The sequence below is a fragment of the Convolutriloba macropyga genome, chromosome 6 (genome assembly GCF_964194025.1).
Source record: "Convolutriloba macropyga chromosome 6, txConMacr16.3, whole genome shotgun sequence".
Lineage (NCBI taxonomy): Eukaryota > Metazoa > Xenacoelomorpha > Acoela > Convolutidae > Convolutriloba > Convolutriloba macropyga.
In genome coordinates this window covers 30,749,302-30,770,483 of record NC_134473.1, presented here as the reverse complement: position 1 = coordinate 30,770,483, position 21,182 = coordinate 30,749,302, and the positions used below count along the sequence as shown (strand labels likewise).

Sequence of the window (21,182 nt, the reverse complement as noted above, 5' to 3'; positions counted from 1 at the left end):
CTCGACCCTTCTCTATAAAATTGTTCTTTCAACTAAAGTTTATTAACTCAGCAATCATCTCTAATGGCAACTAGTAGATAAGAAATTAAGCATATAACTTCCATAAAGAGCATATCTGCATAATTAAGCATATAACTTCCATAAACGTATCAAATAACAATTAAGAAATTGGGTACGAGCCGAGGTGTCACCCTTAATCTGAGCCTAATTACAAGGGATAAGAGTGAAAGGTCCACTTCACTCTTAACTATTGGTTAAAATAGTTTTAAAGTCTAATTTTGGGAGATTACATGGTAATTACGCTCCAATCTTCACTCTTTTTATACGCTTTATTCCTGTTGTTTTCGGGAAAACTTCTCCATTGTTTGTTTTTGTATGTTCGTGTAATAGTTTAAGTATCAGAGCGTAATCTCTGTTTATCATATTCACTTTTCTATTTGAGTCCAAATTGTTCAGCACTGGCGTTTCTATTTGTGAAGTTTGGATGACACATCAAAAGGTTGACAAGTTTTCTGCAAATGTCAATGTTCCCTTTCGTGCTGGCTTTTTACTACTTCTTCAGAATAAGTTTTCTACTTTCCAATATGACATCTTCTAGGTTTTTTTTCAAATTTTTCTACCAAACGAATTAACACGAGTGCAGATGAATTCGGTACTTAAGATACATATCTAGACATTAACTTTGAGATATTAACATTTTTTTCAATCTCAAAATATTCGGATTTAGGTTTTCATACGATGTAGGGTGCTGCAAGATTCTGTCAGAATGATGTAAGATAAACTTCTTATCTCGACTTGGGATATAATGAATTAAAAACTTGTTCATCTATAAACAAAAAAAAACAAGATTACGAAAGATAAAAGAAACACACGTTTGGCACTTTTTTTATCAAAACCTTATCTTTTGTTCGATGTTTCCTTTGGCCGGATTGAATTTCTGCCCAAGTTATGTTATGCTTACCTTTCAAATCATTTACTTTTGATTGAAACCTCAACTTTTTACCAGGTATACGCTTGACTATTTTGTTCCGCTCCCAGATAAATATTTTCGGATTCAAAATATTCAAAAACAAAAGGTCAAATTGATCAAATCTTTTCCATTCCATTTCCATTTTAACTGTGCTTTAAAAATTTGAAAATAAAAGCAGATCACCGCCCAAATTGTCTTGAAAACCATCTTCATTGGATGTCTAATATAAAAAATAACTCGTTATGATTGCGACGCTTTGATGTTTTCGAATATGCTAACGGTTATGGTTTTTAATTTAGATGTCTCCTTAAAAAAAGAGTAATGAAATAATACTCGTATTCGAATCTGTTCACTCCTTGTCGTCAAATACGGTTACTTCTGTTATCTAAATTTTGATGTTCTTATGGCGTATCGCAAACCTTGTGGAGCCACAATTAAACTGTTTCTGCGATAATTTTCAGAAAAATTTTATAAAAACTGATTACTCTATTATTTACTTAACCAAAGATGGTCGAATTTTGATTGTATTAATGTTTATTTTGGGTTGAACAAATTAACTTCCTGATAAGCAATTCCTTTTGACGAATGTAATTAATGTCTTGACTAAGGAACTCCGACTGGTCAAAGTTCCCAATCTGCCACTGGATTCTTTCCTCAACCCACTGGAGGCGTACCCTCTGGATCTCTCGCCGGCCCATCCTCAGCCCCAGGGTTTCAACTTCCCCTCGTCCCCTCACCCTCCCCCAACTATCAATGCCAGACTGGCATGGCAACCGGGGGAGAAAGGGGTGTTCTGGGCTTAGGACACGGTGGAACAGGTCATCTGAAGTCGAGGAAGTCCAATCATACTGATGTTTAGAGTTTCAAGTTTAATCAACAGAACAATTTAACCAAAGTTAATCAGAAATTGTCTCGACCCTCCTCTATAAAATTGTTCTTTCAACTAAAGTTTATTATCTCAGCAATCATCTCTAATGGCAACTAGTAGATAAGAAATTAAGCATATAACTTCCATAAAGAGCATATCTGCATAATTAAGCATATGACTTCCATAAACGTATCAAATAACAATTAAGAAATTGGGTACGAGCCGAGGTGTCACCCTTAATCTGAGCCTAATTACAAGGGATAAGAGTGAAAGGTCCACTTCACTCTTAACTATTGGTTAAAATAGTTTTAAAGTCTAATTTTGGGAGATTACATGGTAATTACGCTCCAATCTTCACTCTTTTTATACGCTTTATTCCTGTTGTTTTCGGGAAAACTTCTCCATTGTTTGTTTTTATATGTTCGTGTATATGTGTATTATTTGCTGAAATCGGGAGGAGGGTTGAGAGAACACTTTTGATAATCAGCTCCTGATTTCTCGATTTCATTCCGAAATTACCAATAGCAATTCCCCATAACTCACTGCTTTTTAGAAAAAAATATCAATGGTTTTCAAAGCTACCAAGTATCTGTTTAATTTATTTTCAAATTGCGATGAATGGTTTTTTATTTTGGTTTTCAAAAAGCAAATGAGTTTATCAGCTATGCTGCACTTCTATCGTTATACATGACATATAATTTTGTTTATTACTCATTTGTAATTGCATGATATGCATATTGTAAACCTATTTTGCAAATGATATTCGGTAAAATATTGCAATGCAATTCAGTTTTAGTTTCATTTTTTGTGGATAAAATAGATGTAACGAGTAGAAAAAGAAAAAAAGTATTTGTGAAGGATTCCATTAGTCTGGTAATTGTATTGCAGAAATAGGAGGTTCGTGTAGATAGCATTCAAGACTGAACGAAAAAAGCCGATGATTTTTCCAAAGCACTTCCATACTCACAGCAAAAAGTGCCGCAAAATGGAAAAACAACTTGTTCTCAGAGGAAATGTCATATCAGAAAAAGCAATTGATGCAGTGCCAAAAATCGTCACAAATTTCCAATACCGGTAAAATAAGAACAATTTTGCAGGCTTCTTTTTTACATGAGACGAAAAGCTTCGTTCACATGACCTAATTCTGCATTTACTACAGGAAAACCATAATTTTGCATTCTCATTCGGTTATGGATAGGTTTTGATTAAGATACTATTGGCATATGGTATGCTCGCAATGTAGCAACTGATAATTAAGAGAATTACTTGAATGAGAAAAAAACTACATTTGATTGGAGATTGAAAATATAGGTGTTCTCACATTTAAACTAGAGAAAAAAGTTTATCTCTGAGTCCTATAATGGCTGTACCTATTTAAGTTATGAACGTATGGAACAACAACTGAACCATAAAAACTGCCATTTTTGTCTCCGTGTGGTCAAAAATTTAGCAAGTAGCTAAAAGTTTTGCCATCTTCACGTTGCGATTACCCGCCTCAAATTTTATTGAATGCGTCAGATCCTGAAACAATATCTCCAAGATGCCAAAAAATCAACATATTATATAGTTGCTAGAAAATAAAAAATAAACCACTGAAAACTTATTTGCATAAAATTTTCGGAAAGACCAATACTTTTTTATAGACATTGGCCAAATGTTTGACCTCGGTTACCGTTGTCCTCTGAAGTACACAGAAAACGATCAGATTTCCACTGACCTCAGGGAATTCCACAGAACATTTAGAGCAGCATTCTAGCTACAATAGAAGTCTAATGAAGCCCATCTTTCAATTGGCTTTAACTGAAGTATGAGCCAGCCATTGTACCGCTGCACCAGATAGAACCTTCCTGACTAATGCCAATTAAATACAACGTAAATTCATTTATCATAACAGAAACATAATGCGTGTAAATTTTCTGCCAATAGGTAATGTTTCTATGATCTCGGGTCGAGGTGTCACCGCTAAAAATTGCTCAAAGATATAAGACTTGCGATGAATTCGAGTAAAAAGTGTAAGATTTGCGCTCAATGCGATGAATGCAGTGAAAAAAAAATTAAGCGGCAAGATTTTTTTTTCACCGCTTAAGCGGTGAAAGAAAATTTTTCTCCACTATCAGCAGAATGCGGTGAAAAAAAAATTAACGCTATCAGCAGAATGCGGTGAAAAAACTTTTTAATCGCTAAAATAGTAAACCTTACAAATATTTACCGCTAATATCAACGCTTATCTTAAATTCACATAAAATAGCGTAGCAGTACGTGATAGATGGCGCAGTGGAAAATGAAGTTGGGAACATAATGGAAGTAAAGTTAGTGGTTCGAACCCCTGTACGCAGTTTTTTTGTAAGAAATCCGGTGAATGCGGCGAATCTTACAAAAATTCGCAGCTTTCACCGCATTCAACGCTAAAACATGCGGGCGCTTTGCAGTGAAAAAAAAATTTTTCACAGCTATTTAACGCTAATCTTACATTATTAATTGACAAAACCTCGACCCGGGATTTTACTGAGATCTATTCGGCTTCTCTGGAATTAATAAGATCCATCGATAGGAATTTAGACTGCTCCTGGCAAAATAGGAGCAAACTGACCTGCTCGAACTTTGATATGTAATAAAAAACACACATTGAACTTTTAGCTGAAGCTCTGAACTCTCAGAAAAAATTAACTTCAACCAGAAACCTACCACTCTGCTCAAGTAAATTTCAAAAAAATAAATAAACCGTAAAATTTTGCACTCTATCAAGATCTAAATTGCAATTGAAGCATAAAAAGCCCAAACAGTCTCTGCCATTATTAAACCACTATTTCAATCTTGCATAACACAGTCATCAGAACTGATTTCTACGTCAATCCTTAAGCATTACCCTAAAATTTCATTGATGCCTGGAGAAAACAAGTATCTACACTCTAAAAAAACTTCTGGTAATCGGAAGTTCAGGTGAATTTCAGGTTTACGAACAGCTGAAACAATCCTGAATTCTTGTTTAGGTAAGTATTTACCTCAACAAGCTCAGGTGCTCAGGTAAATGAAATTTTTTTTGCATTCAGCAACGAAATAGTAAAAACTTTTTTTGTTCACACGAAACTAAACTAAAACAAAAATCATACAAATTTAAGGGGTCTCAACAACATATTTACCACGTAATGTTCAGCCGTTTTCTATATTTTGCAAAGATCGGTCTAAATATTGCAGTGAGTGGTTTAAAGAACTTTTTAACTTTTGGAATCAGACCAACCAAAAACCGAGGAATTTCAAGTGGATCAACTTGACTCCAATGGACTGTTCTCAAATATTTAATCAAAAAGAAGCATTCCAAAAAAATAGATCACAAGAGCACTGAGTTCCGCCACTCTGCAAATGGTACCAATAAACGGTCTTCAATTAGTTTCTATTTTCTCAACTTTTTCAAAATTTGCCCTAAAATTCGGTTAAAATTCAGGTAAACAGAATTGTACAAATTACCTGAACATATTAGGTGCTTTTGCAGTTAAATCTCAAGTAAGTTCAGGTAAAAGATTAAACAGTGGTACCTGATCTTTTTGGGTAATTTGCCGGAACTTTTCAGGTCTCTTCAAGAATGGTTCAGATGAGACAAATTTAACTGAACAGTTCAGGCGTATTCAGATGTTGTTTCAGGTAATTTTACCTGAATTTTTTTGTGTAGAGACCTTTGATCTTACTGAAACTACGACTGCCAAATCCAATTCCCGTTGTTTTTGTTTCTACAAGCCAAATCAAACAAAAAAAATGACGTTAACTGTTCAATGGCAATTACAATTCCAAGTTAAATCTACGTTAAACGGACTCTGAGCTCAAAAAAGCATCATGATACATCTGTATAACTGCGTCAGTTCATATACATTGTATCAGCAAATTATTGCTCAATTTCAAATACTCCTACATAAAGTCTACATAAAGGAAACCCACTTTCATGTAATGTTTACTAAAAAATAGAAACAAAGTTGAAAACGAAGTTCACCAGGAAAAATTTTTCCATTGAATAATCTCTTCCCAGAGAGCCTCATTTCTCTTATCTTCATGAGAAAGAAGATTGTAGCTTAAATATTTTGGCCCCAAAATTATGTACTTGTCGTGTCCTATACATCTAGAGCTTATTTATTCAGAGCTACAAATAAAATTTACAAAAGACATTGTTGTTATTTAGTTTGATTAGTTGCTTGGCTTGATAAGATTCTCCCATCGCTTGAAAAATCAATTGTCAAATCCAATTTATTAAAAACTTTTTAAATTTCCGATCTCAAGGGGCCACTTGAGTTTAAGGTCAATGAGTGTGAAGTAAGAACACTTCAGTTTTTGTTTGCTGTCAAAATAATTTAGGGAAAGCTTCTAAAATTGACCCTAGCGTCCCCAATTTGAATATAAGTGCATTAAAAAGCTTTAGAGCCAAGAAAATGAAATCTTACGGACGATTCAGATGATCACAGCAAAAGTGAGTTCCATCCCTAGTGAAGCACCAAAACTTACACCGGGTCAAATTTTTCAGCCCAAAATTATGAAAGAGGAGGGCTGCAATGGGAGGATATTTTGGAAAAAGCAGTTGAAAACTCTTACGTCTTTTTGTGCTGCATTAAGTTTCCAACGGGGGTAAAGTGATGAAAGAGTTCGGGGGCAATTTCTACATTACCCCCAAACTCTTACATCATTTTACCGCTCTTGACAGACCAAAAAGATGTAAGAGTGGGGGGTTAACTTGTATTTTAACCCATCACTCTTACACAATTTTACCACCGTTGGAAGCCTAATGTAGCTCAAAAAGACATAAGAGGTTTGAGCTGCTTTTTCCTAAAAAATCCTCCCGTCCAGTTCTTAGCTCATTTTACCCCCTCTGGACAATAACCCCCAATACTTGAACAACTTTACCCCCCTTGGGAGCTCAAACCTTACCTGATTTTACCACTCTGAACAAATTACACCTTCACTCTTAAACCGTTTAACCCCCCTTGGCAGCCCAGCTCTTACCTCATTTTATCCTCTGAACAAATATTCCCTCTCACTTACACCATTTTATCCCCCTTGGCAGCCCAACTCTTACATCATTTTATCCCCTTTCTCCACTCAACTCTCACATCATTTTTCCCCTCTGAACACCTTACCCCCACTCATACACCACTTTACCCCCAATGCAGCACAATGCAGTCCACTCTTACATGGCAATTTTAGTCAGGGGAGGTAATTTATCACAAATCATCCCATTGCAGCCCACTCTTACATGACAATTTTAGTCAGAAGAGTTAATACCTCAAAAATCTTTCCATTGAAGCCCATTGCAGCCCACTCCTACATGGCAATTTTAGCCAGGGGAGGTAATTCTTCAAAATTCCTCCCATTGCACCCCATTGCGGCCCACTCTTACATGGCAATTTTAGACAGGGAGTAATCTCTCTAAAGTCCTCCCTTTGCAGCCCATTGCGGCCCACTCCTACATGGCCATTTTATTCAGGGGAGGTAATTCCTCAAAAGTCTTCCCATTGCAGCCCATAGCAGCCCACACTTACATGGCACATTTAGTCAGGGGAGGTAATTCCTCAAAAGTCCTCCCATTGCAGCCCATAGCAGCCCACACTTACATTGCAATTTTAGTCAAGGGTGGTAATTCCTCAAAATTCCTCCCATTGCAGCCCAACTCTTACATCATTTTACTCCCTCTGAGCAAAATACCCCCACACTCTTACATCAAATTATCCCCCATAGAGAAATTAACCCCCCCCCCAACTCTTACAACAAAATGGGAGGACTTTAGGGAGGACATTCGAACCGGGTGCTAGGGAAATCTTGCAAAATTACTGCAAAAGGTGATGTTGCAATATCGATGATAGAGTTAGTTTGCATGGTCTTGTAAATCAGTGCTTCTAGAATTCTTATATTTACCCGGATCATAGTAAAATAGCGAATCAGCGCTGAATCATAGAGTTTTCATTCAAGGTTTCTACTATGATCGTACTCTGATCATATCGCTTTGTACCATGAAATTGGTAAAAGTAAGGGTAAAATTCAACCTATAATTTCAATACTGATTGACGTCCTATTATCAACAAATTCAACTCTATGATCAACCTATATTGCCATCCTGTTTTTACGCTTCACTCAGCCTGAACAGACAAAAAACTGAATTCTTTTATTTTTTGAAAAAAAGGCATAATAGTGAATTCAACGATTCTATAGAATCTCAAGATAAACTTTTAATTGAGCAGGTTGAAATTAAAATCGATGATTGAGTTTCCAACAGAGAAAACGGTATCGAATGCTTAGAAATACCTAAATCATTCTTGTAATGCACCGTTTTCTTTTTTTCATACGGAAATTGTAAACATTACTAACTCTTATTTAGTTTTCAACTCAAGATCTCAGAAGCAAAATGGATAACGTCTTTATTTTTTATGAATGTTTTTATGGTGTTCTAAAAATGTCAAATACATGTTGGCAAATTTTTATTGACGTCACCATAATTTTATTGAAGTCATTTTCTGCAGTTTGAAGACCAACGAAACTATTGTTGACAACTGAGGCTTGAACACATTGTTGAAGATGTTAAGAGAGTATTGAGCAGTTTTTTGGCACTGTTGTTCTGAAGTTAATCTCAAGTCTTTTGTTTTTAATCCGACCGTAAAGCTCTTGAAAAAGAAACTCAACTTCAGATTATAAAAGTGTGCTCAATTTTAAGAGATGCTTCATAATATTGTATAAAATTATATTGCAGCTTTGTGTAAAAATATCAACTGTTGTGTTTAGTTTGTTATGTACACGTGATATTCTGGTAAGTTTTAATCAAATATTCTTGAGCGCAAAGTTTTGATATGAATTAACAACGGCTATGAATTTTCAGGTAGCTTCGACAGGACTGAGGAAATGTTCAAAACGAGGAGAACGAAAGCAGGACAACTTGTTCAGATTGTTGTTCACGAATTGGTTTCAATCATCCCCAAATATTGTCCTTGCAATTAACCCCGGATCCCTTATTAATTATTATTATTATTTAATTAATCGTTCTGCTGTTTCTTAATTTTTTTCCTTTACTATATCTTTCATGTTCTCCTTTATGTTATATTTTATCTTTTGTTTCTAACTTCAATGTATTTCATATAAGAATTATTGTGAAAATTAGTATTTTAATTTCGTATTCCTGAAATTTTAGCTGTTTTTAACTTCTTTAGAGGCAAGTATATTTTTCCTCAAATTTAGTCGGCAGCTGTAAGTTGTTTTATGGTATAACAACTGTTTATTGTTTACTTGAGATAAGGATTTATTTTAATTTTTATAACTAGTTTATCATAACAGGTGCTTCGGGTGCAAGGGATTGCAATGCTGATGAGTTCTTATGTGGGTTCAATGATGCAACAAGACCTGAAGACATTGGCTGTGTCAACAACAGTACCCTGTGTGATGGTGTGAATGACTGTGGCGACTACAGTGACGAATACAACTGTAAGTCTCAACAATCAAAATTGAATTTTCCGATTAAAATATTGTTGATTGAAACCATCCCAGACCGAGGAAAACTCTAATTGAACTTTCGTGCGTTTTTGCAGTTCTCAGGTTGAGGTCGCAGGTGGAAAGTTTCTATGTCCTAGTTGGAAAGTCTCTATGTCCAGACGGCCCCAGACGGAAAGTACCTATGACTTTTGTGTGTTCATCAGACCTCTTATTTAAAAAAATGACCAGATTTTGGTTGATTTTTCAATAATACTAAAATACTCGAACACGATTTCAATTTTAATTTGTGAAAAATCGATCACGCACAAAAACCTCAGAATCTTCATTTCATCGTCCGATCTTTCTCTATCCTGCATGACTTCAAAACTCTTTATCTTGTGATCTTACTCTCTATTTTGACTCGCAGCTCATTGGGTGTGACAAATAAAGTATGTCTAAACAAGCCTCAAAGTTGTCAACAAATTTTCCTTCTTCTCAGAGAAAAAGGGTTTCCTACTATCAGTTTTGCGAAGCTCAAAACAAAACAGTTTTTCCGGAGCAGCTTTGTGTACGGACTTTATGTATTATGAAAACTCAAAGATTCAGAACTCTCGTTATGCTTACCAGATATAGAACCACAAGCTCTGTCAATTCTTTTACATTAAAAAAATACTTTCCATAGAAACATGAAGTTCAGAAAGAGCAATATCATAAAAAATGATTATTATTATGCCAAGTTCTGTCTTTTTTACGAAAATTTTATTCAAAATATATTTAATTCACGTGTTTTATACTGGAAAAATTTTATACAACTTAATTTTAATTCAAACATAACGAAAAACAGTATATGCATTCGATGTTCAGGTGACAAATCAAAGACAAGAAAGAAGTTCATTTTTCTTACAATTTTAATTTAAAATAAAGTGTTGTATTATTTTACTTAAGATTGCGTATTTTATAATAAGTTGATCATTCAATCAATTTTGAATTATTTGGCGGAAAGTAGGTTCCAAAATCAAACAAAACTCAGTTGAGAAGAAAGGTGAGCTGTTGATGAATATAATAAGTTTCTGCGTTCTTACCATAATGACTGTCTCCTCCTGCTCCTTTGAATACGAAATTCCCATATTTGATTAATTTGTCCTGATTTGTCTAAGGCGAAGGGATCACCTAATTACCTAGATTACATGGTTTTGCCTATATTGCAGAAATTTGGAAAAAAAATTACAGAATAAAATTGTAACGGTTTGTTTGTCTGGTGTGAAACTTATAAAAAGCACCCCCATATTATTTTAAATATATATACGAATTAGTACTGTTCAATTTTACATAGCAAGCATCAAAGTCAATTTGGATCTCTAAAAGCAGAAAAGTTGAAAAAGTAAAACAATTTTTTGTTTCTCAAGAAATCGCGTTTTTTGTTCTTGTTTTATTACCGAAAATTTACTCAGTTTTTCAATATTGAACTAAATCCTTATAGTTTGCTTTGCAATGTTCAGCTTGACTTTTTGATTTTCTACTTTAACACAAATTATTCGAGATATCAGTATATTTTTTCCGCAAAATTTTACTTGTAGCTTTTTCAAATTGTCTTTTGACTGAAGTTGCTGACCATTATGAGGACAAAAAGTAAGTTGGAGCTCTTCGTCTGAGGAAGCAAGCCATCAAAAAACATAGAATTGTAAAAAAAAATCAGTTTTTCTTTTTCAAAAAAATATGATTTTCTGATGTTCTTGACCTTTAATTTGAAACAAAATCATTATAAACACTTTTTAGCTTTTCGATGAGTTTTTTATACATTCTTAGGTCAACGGGGCAAATAGATTGCGAATTTTTTTTGAAGAATCAGGAACAATCAATAGAATCAAGATTTAAAGGTTTGCGGAAAACGGCCTTTTTGTTCCGACCCCTCTTAAGGGGGGAGGAACTATATACTCAAATGGGTGTTTCTTTTTGTTCAGTCAATTTTGGCCGATCGAAATTTTCATCGTAGAGAGTTGAGACTGGTATCATTAGAAAGCTTGTCCAGCGTAGAACATGGAATTAATATGATTTTTTTAATTTTCAATTTTAACAGGAAGTTATCGAGGTTAAAATTTCTGCGAAAATTAGAGTGAATTCCGGCGTTTTTATTCACATTTTCCGGAATTTATGCCTAAAATTTCGTCAATTTTGATAAAATTTGATGAAATTTTGAAGAATAGTCATGTTGAATGACTTTTAAAGACCAAAAAAATTGTCAACCAATTTTATATAAATTTTTGTGCAAAAATCTGGCTAAATATTTCAAAATTCAGACTTTTTCATCAAAAACAGCACGAAAAAAAAGCTTCTTTAGTCCACTTTGATTAAATTTATCAAAAATACATCACCAGACACAACAAACACAATATTTGTAGACTCAAAAGGGTGCTATTCCTAGATGAACTTCCGTAGAGATTTCTCTATTTTAAAACTTTGCCGTTTTTGCTAACTGTACTCGTTGATTATCAAAAACGCAGCATTTATTTTTGATATTTTCACTAACAAATTTTCAATGTCTACAATATTCAAGAATTTATGTTTTCCTAAAAGACAAACAGCACTAGCAGGGCTCGTTTTGGACCAATTTTGGACTGTTACGATCCTAAAAGAATTCGGATTTTAATCAATCGGTCTTTTTTTAAAAAAAAATAACCTTTTTTTTATTAATTAAACAACAGAACATTTCAAATCAAAGCTAAGTAGTGATAGATTCAATTTGCTTCCTGGGCAGCTCCAGAATAATGCATCAAGTTTTTTACTTGAAAGCTTACGTTCGTTTTGACTTTGAAAAAATGATTTTCAAACAATGGCTAATTGAAATTTTCCTGTTTTTTCATAATTTGGTCAATTTGAAGCTTAGTGTCAGCAAATAAAGAACGCTTATTCTTTCTACCAATATAAAACTCAATCTCTATTGCGGTTTTACGCCTTAAGCTATGGTTTTTTGGCTTTGATACTACTAGATTTCACATTCTTTTTTATTTTCAGATATTTGCCCATTTTTCACGTTTTCTAATTTTGTCATTTTATCACATTATTGACAGTTCACATATTACATTTTGGAGTTTGAAATAATCCAGAATTGAACATTTTAAAACCCTGATGATAAATATGGTTTCAACGGCTTCTACATTACATTCTTAAACAATTTAATTGAATTTTTTATTTTTGTCTTTAACTGATTTTTAGTCGTTTTAATCGTATGAAACTTCCTCCATAATGACAGGTTTTATTGGTTTCTATAAAAAAAACTAGATAAGGCGATATTCTGATATTAGTAGATAGCAGATGGTTTTCATGACTTTGAAAACAATTGTTGTCCGAAATAAAAAAAAACTCTTTTTAACTTCGCAATTTTGTTCCGTTTATTATCTATTCATTGCCTAGTCTCGTTATTTACATGTCAAATATGACATTATTGGTTTCAAGGGAATGGCGTTACAAAATCTAACGTTTTCAAGGAATATTTTATGAGTTTACTGTCTTCGACGCGGTTTTTTCACAAAAAGAATAAAGTAACTTTTAATTTTTGTCATATTTGAGGTTCTTTTTGTAGAAATTAGGCATTTTCGAGATAATTGCGGGTCTCAAGGGCTTTTTTTGGAGAAATCAACTAATCTATTTAACTATTTTACATTATCTGTGATCGAAGAAGGCGCAATCGAACAAATATTGAGGGCCTAAACATAGCTTTACTTCTTTGACAGCGTTTTCTGGCAAGTTTTGAACTTTTGTTTGTTGTCTTTTTGTTGTTCTTTTTAACTGCAAAAGAACGTGGAATGGGGATAGGTCTTAATGTTTTTCTATAGAAGCATTGGTAATCGTAAACCTATGGGACATTTTTGTTGATTTCTAATGGTTTTCATTACTTTAAAATTAATTATTTATGAAAAATTAAGCAAACTTTCAAGTTTAGTGTTTTTGTTCTTCTTTGTCTAATTATTACCGAGCTTTATTATAGAGTGGTCCCATATGTTTTCTAGTGAATAACAAATTATTTTGTTTAGTTCAGTTTTATCTGACGTTGTGTTGACTTTGGTATTAAGTTTTGTTTTTTAAAACGGACATAAAGTTTTTGACTAATGTTTGTTGTTGTTGTTTGATTCTACAGTTCGTCTGAACTCGCTCCTTGAATATTGGCGTATCTCATCAACATAGTGCATCATTTTTTACTCCTGTGAGTTATTTGCTTTGGAGAGTATCTTTTCGTTCATACAATATATTTTTGAAATTTACTTGAACTTTTGGTTTTTCTATCTGTTCCTCATTTGGTAGACAATTACGCCAAAATCGCAAAATTGTGGATGAGCGGGGTCGGAACCTTATGTGTAATTGCACATTACCGAGCCTCCTTGTCCTTTTTCCTCCAGAATTTTTGTTTTCTAATCTTCTTGATTTCTCTTCGAAAATGTTCTGATGACTTACTCACATTCTGACTTCAATGAAATTGATAGTTTACTGTACACAAATGGAAAACAAGAGTTCGAAAATCACTTGAAGCATCTGAACGATCTACATATAAAAAGTTGAAAAAGGAGACTTTTGTCGCTATTCTGTCACTTCAGAAAAACAGATAAACTAATCATTTTCATTTTTGTTTGGTCTTCTCATTGTTCTCGAGAAAAATGTTGTCTCTAGATTTCCTTTCATTAGTCAAATCACAGTTGTTCATTTGGAAATAGTTTTTTTGCAAGTAATTTGCAAGAAAGAGGCAGATTGTAAGCATTTCGAAGCAATCTCTACGCAGGAAATATGGAGGTAGAATTGACTCAAAATATATGCTTTCCATGGCTCAAAAGTTGCTATTTCACTAGCAATAGGGTAATATTTTCCATTGTACAGGTTACTCGGGGCACGCTCAGTATTCATGTTACCATGACGACGGGTCCAACCAGTACAGGTCAGTGAACGTGGTGTTGGCCAACCTGTGCAATGGCAACAATGACTGTGGAACCACTTCTGATCAGACCAGATTTAGAGACGAATTGGGATGTTAGTCAGAAGTTTAAAACTTTGTTTCGCATGTCCTCCCGGACTCTAATAACAAAGGAAAATGATGCTGGTTTATATTCCATGGAAAAAACGCGAGTAAAAGATTAATAATTAGGTCTTTCCTTGATATAGCCTTCCTCCCACTCGGCCCACGCCACCCACCCTCGACGCACGCAACTATTGAACACAAATTGTTTTGAATGAAAAAATGAACTTGTAAATGGGCCTCTGAAAACTTTTATAAGCAATTATTATCTGTATATACCAAAATGATACAAGCAAATTCAGCCATTACTTTATAACATAATGTTGTTTGCAGGTAGAGATGTTAACTTCAATTGTAGTAAAAGTGAGTTTGCGTGTCGAGACACGGATAGGGCAATAGTGAAGTGCATAGACTACGACACTAAGGTGTGTGATGGCTTGAATGACTGTGGACAGTACGGGGGATCCAAGCCATGGCACTATCAGGACGAAGCAGGCTGTTAGTAACTTCGCCAGTGATACTAGTTAATAAACCATCCTAGTTAATAAACTTACGTTTAAAAAACCGATCTTAAACATCTTTACTTCTTAATACACGTGGCCTTCGAGTTGCTACCTCTTGCCTCGTCAGTAGCAAAATGGCAGCTTCTATATTAATGTAGTGCATGTGATCTAGTTGTCAATCTATATCTCAAGTCAATTTTTCAGTATTCCCGCACTAACTTTACAAGGCTCAAAAAGTCCCAGAACGTTACATTATGTAGAATTTAGTTTCTGCGTAGTTTATTGACACCTTTGTTAGTTGCAACTTTATCTTTCACACCGAACTTTTGCGGGTAAAATAAATAGGCCCTAATTTTGACAGGTCTCAAATACAAATATGCGTCTTAACATTAGGGCTAATGAAACAAACACTTAGGACTCAAATATCTTGTTCTAACAAAGATAAGACCGAATTAGCACACAAATGACCAACAATACCAAAAGTGGAGTTTTGCACGGCAAATAACACCTGATAAGAGGCACACAAAATTGTGGCGCAAATTAGAGCAAGGCAAATAAGACCAAGTTTATTCGAGTTGGAAATCCTCGGGGTCATTCACTTTAAAACTTAGCCTGCTGAAACTCCAATCGAAGGAAATCAATTTGGTGCCCTTTTTTTTGGTCATTAAAAACTGAACATAGCTAATTGCTATTATTGGCCTTGCTCCATATTACCCTTGTTCGCCAGGCTTTAAAATTTAACTTACTCGCAGTATGGACGGCAAAATTGTTAAAGCGCGACATGGAAAGGCCCCGATAAAACTACCTCCAGTGGCTGGCAAAACGCCACGGGCAGAGCATATTCGAAACTCCAAAACGAAGGCAAAGAGGCGAACAAAAAGCGGCAAGTCTAACAATGGAAAGAAGACCCTCGCAGCGAAATCAGACGAGCAATCACAGCAATCAAGCAAGCAACAACAGCCACCAAACGTTCAACAACAACAGCAACACGAACAACAGCATCAACGAGCATGCGATAGCGACTTGTCCGACGACGAAAAAGCCGAGCAACAAGCGCTATTGGAGATAAAGAAGAAAGTGCAAATCGAGCGTCCGTATGCAGTGTAAAAGCGAACTTTAATTTAACTTAGATATCTGTCATGTGTGTGCTAGTCCGGGTTAATAAATTATGTCATCTAAATTGAACAACTTACCCCTCATTTTTTTTGCTTAACACGAGTAACAATAAAACAATGCATTGTTCCACCGCTCATGCCGGCCTTTAAGTAAATTCCTCCTCTATTTGGGCCCATCTTATTTCCAGTATAGCAATCCCAGTGGGCTTGCTCGAACTCATCGGTCTCATAAAACATATAAATATTAGTTCTAAAGGTTCGGGCTAGCATTCTCAAATCTGTTGTTGTAACGAAATTAAGATCATCTGGGCCATTAATAAGAGGGGCAGCGCCCATCAGATTTAATAAGTGGCGGTCCGGGCCTTCTTTTCGTAAAGAACGAATTACTTCTTCAATTTTTCCGCCTTGATTAGGGTTTCCGGTCAGAATTGTGCTAAGAGCAGCGCACACGCAATTGTAATCGGGATCAATAGTGTCCACGGTTTTAGGGATAAAAGAAGTAGGATCTAACGAAGGGGCGTTCTTGAAGCAATTTTTTTTCTAGTAACGGCCTTTCGTTAATAACTAGGCCTAATTCATAACAAATTCTATCCAGTGTAATGCGAGAAGCATGAACTAAGGGACCGGTAAAACGGCGATGAGTAATTTTTTCATTGCAATAACCACAGTTACGTACTACTTCTCGAACGATAGGCTGGGCTCTCTGGACATCATAAGATTGTTTAACAAGCCGTTCGAGCTCAACTGCTTTAATATGCTCGTGGTCCCGATGTAATTTTTGTATAATAAATTTTGCACTCCTTGAGTGCAATACTTTAAGTCCGGTCTTTTTATTAAAAAGAGTTAGTTTGGGTTTGGTGTAGCGACTACATAATTGTTTAAAACGGTGCCTTTTCTGTCGATTAATACTTATATCTTGTGGAATTGTCCCACGACGATGAAAATTGAGAATAGACTGATACAATTGGAAATCCATTGGCACTCTAAGTTAGTAGGTAAATCAAAGCTAGTAAGAAGTAAGGTTTAATAAATTTGCTAGTTGGTGATTTGCTAGTATTTGCATAAGATCATTGGCAAACAAGAAATGGCGTGCGCACATTGACTGAGTTATCAGAGCATGAAATATTGATTTGCCACTCTATGATACTGCTTCAGGGCCCCTAATTGTCCCAAATCCAGGCGTCCGCATTTTCACCACCCCCCCCCCCCGCAAGTCCTGAAAACCCTACTTCCCCAAGTCCGATCACCATGAAATTTTAACTGATCACTCCCGGGACAATTTCTTACACATTGAGAAAAACAACGGGCTTTTTCCTGTACCCGAAACCGTTCTTTTGGCCTTTAAAGTAAAACATAGAAAACAGATCAAAGGCCAATTTCTTATACTCCTTTGAAAGAAGCGACACTTTTCCAGAGTCAAAACATTTTACCAAGGCCTCGTTCAGAGTGGAAATATGGGATAAATTACCTTGCAATCCCAAAGTATTCGCACTGAAACCATTCCTCAAAGGAATAAGGGACAGAAAGAGCTAAGTTTTATTTTTCTTTTTTTTTGATGACTCTAGGGAAATGGTTAAAGTTTTATTTAGAACGGGACATTACTCCAGCCTAAATGGGAAACAAAGGTATCATAGTTTAAATTGGATGCGTATTCGTTACTTAGGAGGGAAAAAGCAAGTGTGCGAAAAAATTGCACACGTATTGCTCAGCATGAAACATGGATTGTGCCATATTCTGAAATTATCAAACCGAGTTAAACACGCAGCTCCGGTCATCTCGAACAAACATCAACATAAGATAAGTGGCATCTTGTGACTGACCTTCCACGCCAACCATAACACTTACACGTTAGGTCAGAATGTTCTAAAAGGAACGACACGTTACGTTTTGCTGATAAAAAACTGATAAGGTTGAGTACCCTTAGGCACAAGAAAAACGACCAGAGAGAGATTTGCGAATCTGAAAAGCAGTAGTTCGTTAATTAAGTTGGTTATAGTTTGAGAGACGAAGTTGACGCGTGAGTTCAACTTTCCTAGAAGAAAAAAAGTGTTGAAAAGAGCGATTAATCGATCTTTCGGATTAGCTTAAATTACTCTGACTTAGTGGAATCGGGATTCTTCCAACTGTTGTAAGTTGTTTATGATTCTTAATTTTGAATAACAGGAGAATATTTGATTGTGTTCATTAATTCTCTACTCCGTAATTATTTATTCTGGGCATAACTCTTAGCTTCATTTCAACGAGGCAAAGAACCGAGAGATACTTGGTTGTTTTAGTAACTACATTTCGACGAATTATTATTTTTATTATTGGAAAGGAAATTAATTATTGTGCGCAGCAAATATTTTTTTTTATACAGCTTTGAGAGAGCACAGGGGACAAAACTCTATACTTAATTGTCAGACGGACTCACTTTTCTTCGAAGAACCTTTCAAATTTGATAGAGTTTTGTGCGCTAGTCAGTCCCCAGCTAGAAGCCTTCTAACGATAAAAATACAAAATTCTACACGTTAAATACCAGTTCATAGTAACCCGGGTCAGAAAAATGCACGGCAAATCTTACTAAAATTCACCAGTCAATTCGCCGCTACTTTTGCAATGGTTTTCCGCAATCAACGTATTCACAGCCGAAAAATGTGAAACTTGCTGAGTATAAAATGGACATTTTACCCAAAGTTATGCAATTTTTTTCTTATGGCTTCTTGGCACTATGATTGATGTTAACAGGCAATTCTAACTGCAATGCAAACGAGTACTACTGTCCAATCACAGGAGGGTGTCTCCTAGCAGATGGCACCTCTTCCGCAGAAGTGTGTGATGGAACAAACGACTGTCAGGACATGAAGGACGAACTGGGATGCAATTCCAACTGTGGTGTGAACGAAGTGCACTGCGGGGGCACTGAATGTAGCCCGAATGTGTGTGATAAGAATAATGACTGTGGGCCAACTTACAAATATGTCGACGAAATTGGATGTTAGACATTATTAATTTCATCTTTCATCCAGGGGGGAACAAAAGTCTATAAAAATTTCTCAAAATTAGCTTGTGAGGGCCGCTACTTTCGCAATGGTTTTCCGCAATCAACGTATTCACAGCCGAAAAATGTGAAACTCACAGCCGAAAAATGATTTTTATAGACTTTTGCAAAGCGAATTTGACCGAAGTCTTCATTGGCTATGTTAGGCGTTATTTTATATACCCACAAAACCTCATCGGTTTTGCGTGGATTTCTGGCACTCGAAATGCCACATCTTCCTTTGGTCAAGCTGTATCGCAAGGGGAAAGAATTAATATCACAAATATGCAAAAAGAACCCTGCTGTTTTCCATTTCCGGTTAAACCACTTAATGCCACTTAAACCACTTTTTTGAATAGACTGAATTGATTAACGGGAGTGCAAAAGCAGGACTATTGATACTCCAAGCACAGCTGAAAATTACAGCATAATCATTCATTTGAATTTTTTCTTAAAAAAACGAAAAATTAAATTTTTGCATAATGTGATGCATATTTTTGCATATTGTAATTTTTGCATTCGTGATGTTGGAGCTGAGCTTAAGGAATAACAAGCTTGCATAGGCGGGGAAAATAGAAATAAAACACTTTCTGTTGTCTTAGTCATTTAATAGTTATAGTTATAGTTCTAGTTCTAGTTACAGTTTGTCACGTGAGAAAAAAGAGAAAACGGGGGAAATAACAAAAAGCAACACACAGAACTCAACGTAGCAGCCGCAGAAAACGGCTTAAAGTATAACTCTGCAAAATATTGCAAAAACAAATTGTCTTGAGCAGTAAATAACGTGTTACTGTGTCTTGAACTAGAAATATTCCTGAGCAGTAAATTGTTACTGTGTCTTGTATTCAAAATATTATTCTTGAGCAGTAAATTCAGTTACTGTGTCTTGCATCAACGAATTATTGGAGCTGAAATTCAACTGTTACAACCCCAACTTCTGGTATTCTGAACTTGTGAGTACAAACAGCAAAAGCCAACTTAGGTTTAAATTTAAATATTTTTGCACAAACAGGTCTTAGACATATATCTTTGTCTTCGATTTGTTTTTCAAATATCAATTTGAACTGGATTGCTACAGATCACACAATACGGGATCTCTTTATGTATACCAGTTCAATCCGATAGAAAAAACAAATTGAAGACAAAGATATATGTCTAAGACCTGTTTGTGCAAAAATATTTAAATTTAAACCTAAGTTGGCTTTTGCTGTTTGTACTCACAAGTTCAGAATACCAGAAGTTGGGGTTGTAACAGTTGAATTTCAGCTCCAATAATTCGTTGATGCAAGACACAGTAACAGAATTTACTGCTCAAGAATAATATTTTGAATACAAGACACAGTAACAATTTACTGCTCAGGAATATTTCTAGTTCAAGATACAGTAACACGTTATTTACTGCTCAAGACAATTTGTTTTTGCAATATTTTGCTTAGTTATACTTTAAGCCGTTTTCTGCGGCTGCTACGTTGAGTTCTGTGTGTTGTTTTTTGTTATTTCCCCCTTTTTCTCTTTTTTCTCACGTGACAAACTGTAACTAGAACTAGATTTATAACTATAACTATTAAATGACTAAGACAACAGAAAGTGTTTTGTTTCTATTTTCCCCGCCTATGCAAGCTTGTTATTCCTTAAGCTCAGCTCCAACGTCGCCGGCCCTGTTTTCCTTCGTGAAAACATCTTTGTCCATTGATAGCACTGGAGCGAGCTTCACTACTGGTCTCTTGTAGTATCCATCTTTCGTTCGGATTGTCGCTGATCGAATCACTCCGTCGGAACCTTCAAAAGTTTCGATTATTCGAGCCAGATCGTAATATCCACGTTTGTCACTGTCTTCCACTAACCACACAAGATCGCCATGCTGAAGACTTCTGTCCGTTGTGGTCTGCCATTTCTTTCGACTATTCAACGTTGGCAAGTATTCTTTACGGAATCTGTCCCAGATGAGGTCTGCGTAAGCTTGTGTTTGTCGGAAGAGCTTTCTATGATCAACAAATTGCTCTGCACCTGAGAGATACGGTAAACAAAGGTTCTTGTTGCCAAGTAGGAAATGGTTTGGAGTAATAGCTTCTAAATCGGTAGCATCAGAACTGACTTGTGTCAGCGGTATAGCATTCAGCGTCTGTTCAAGAAGACACATCGTGGTTGACAGAACATCCTCCGTGACTGATCGATTGCCCAGCACTGCGTACATTGCCTTCTTGCAACTCCTAACCAGTCTTTCCCACACTCCTCCAAAGTGTGGTGATGCAGGTGGGTTGAACTTCCATC

General features: G+C 35.5%; 1 protein-coding gene across 1 annotated transcript in view; it reads left to right on the top strand.

The window, feature by feature from the left end:
* The first annotated feature begins 8,483 nt into the window (after nt 1–8,483).
* LOC142341618 (protocadherin-16-like) overlaps nt 8,484–21,182 on the top strand; it is a 233,810-nt gene continuing 221,111 nt past the window's right edge. Inside the window, exons 1-5 of the mRNA XM_075392706.1 lie at nt 8,484–8,616; nt 8,686–9,284; nt 14,139–14,288; nt 14,608–14,772; nt 18,620–18,868. Of these exons, the coding sequence (XP_075248821.1) occupies nt 18,733–18,868 (136 nt within the window). The 5' untranslated portion in view covers nt 8,484–8,616; nt 8,686–9,284; nt 14,139–14,288; nt 14,608–14,772; nt 18,620–18,732. The remainder of the gene's footprint in view (nt 8,617–8,685; nt 9,285–14,138; nt 14,289–14,607; nt 14,773–18,619; nt 18,869–21,182) is intronic.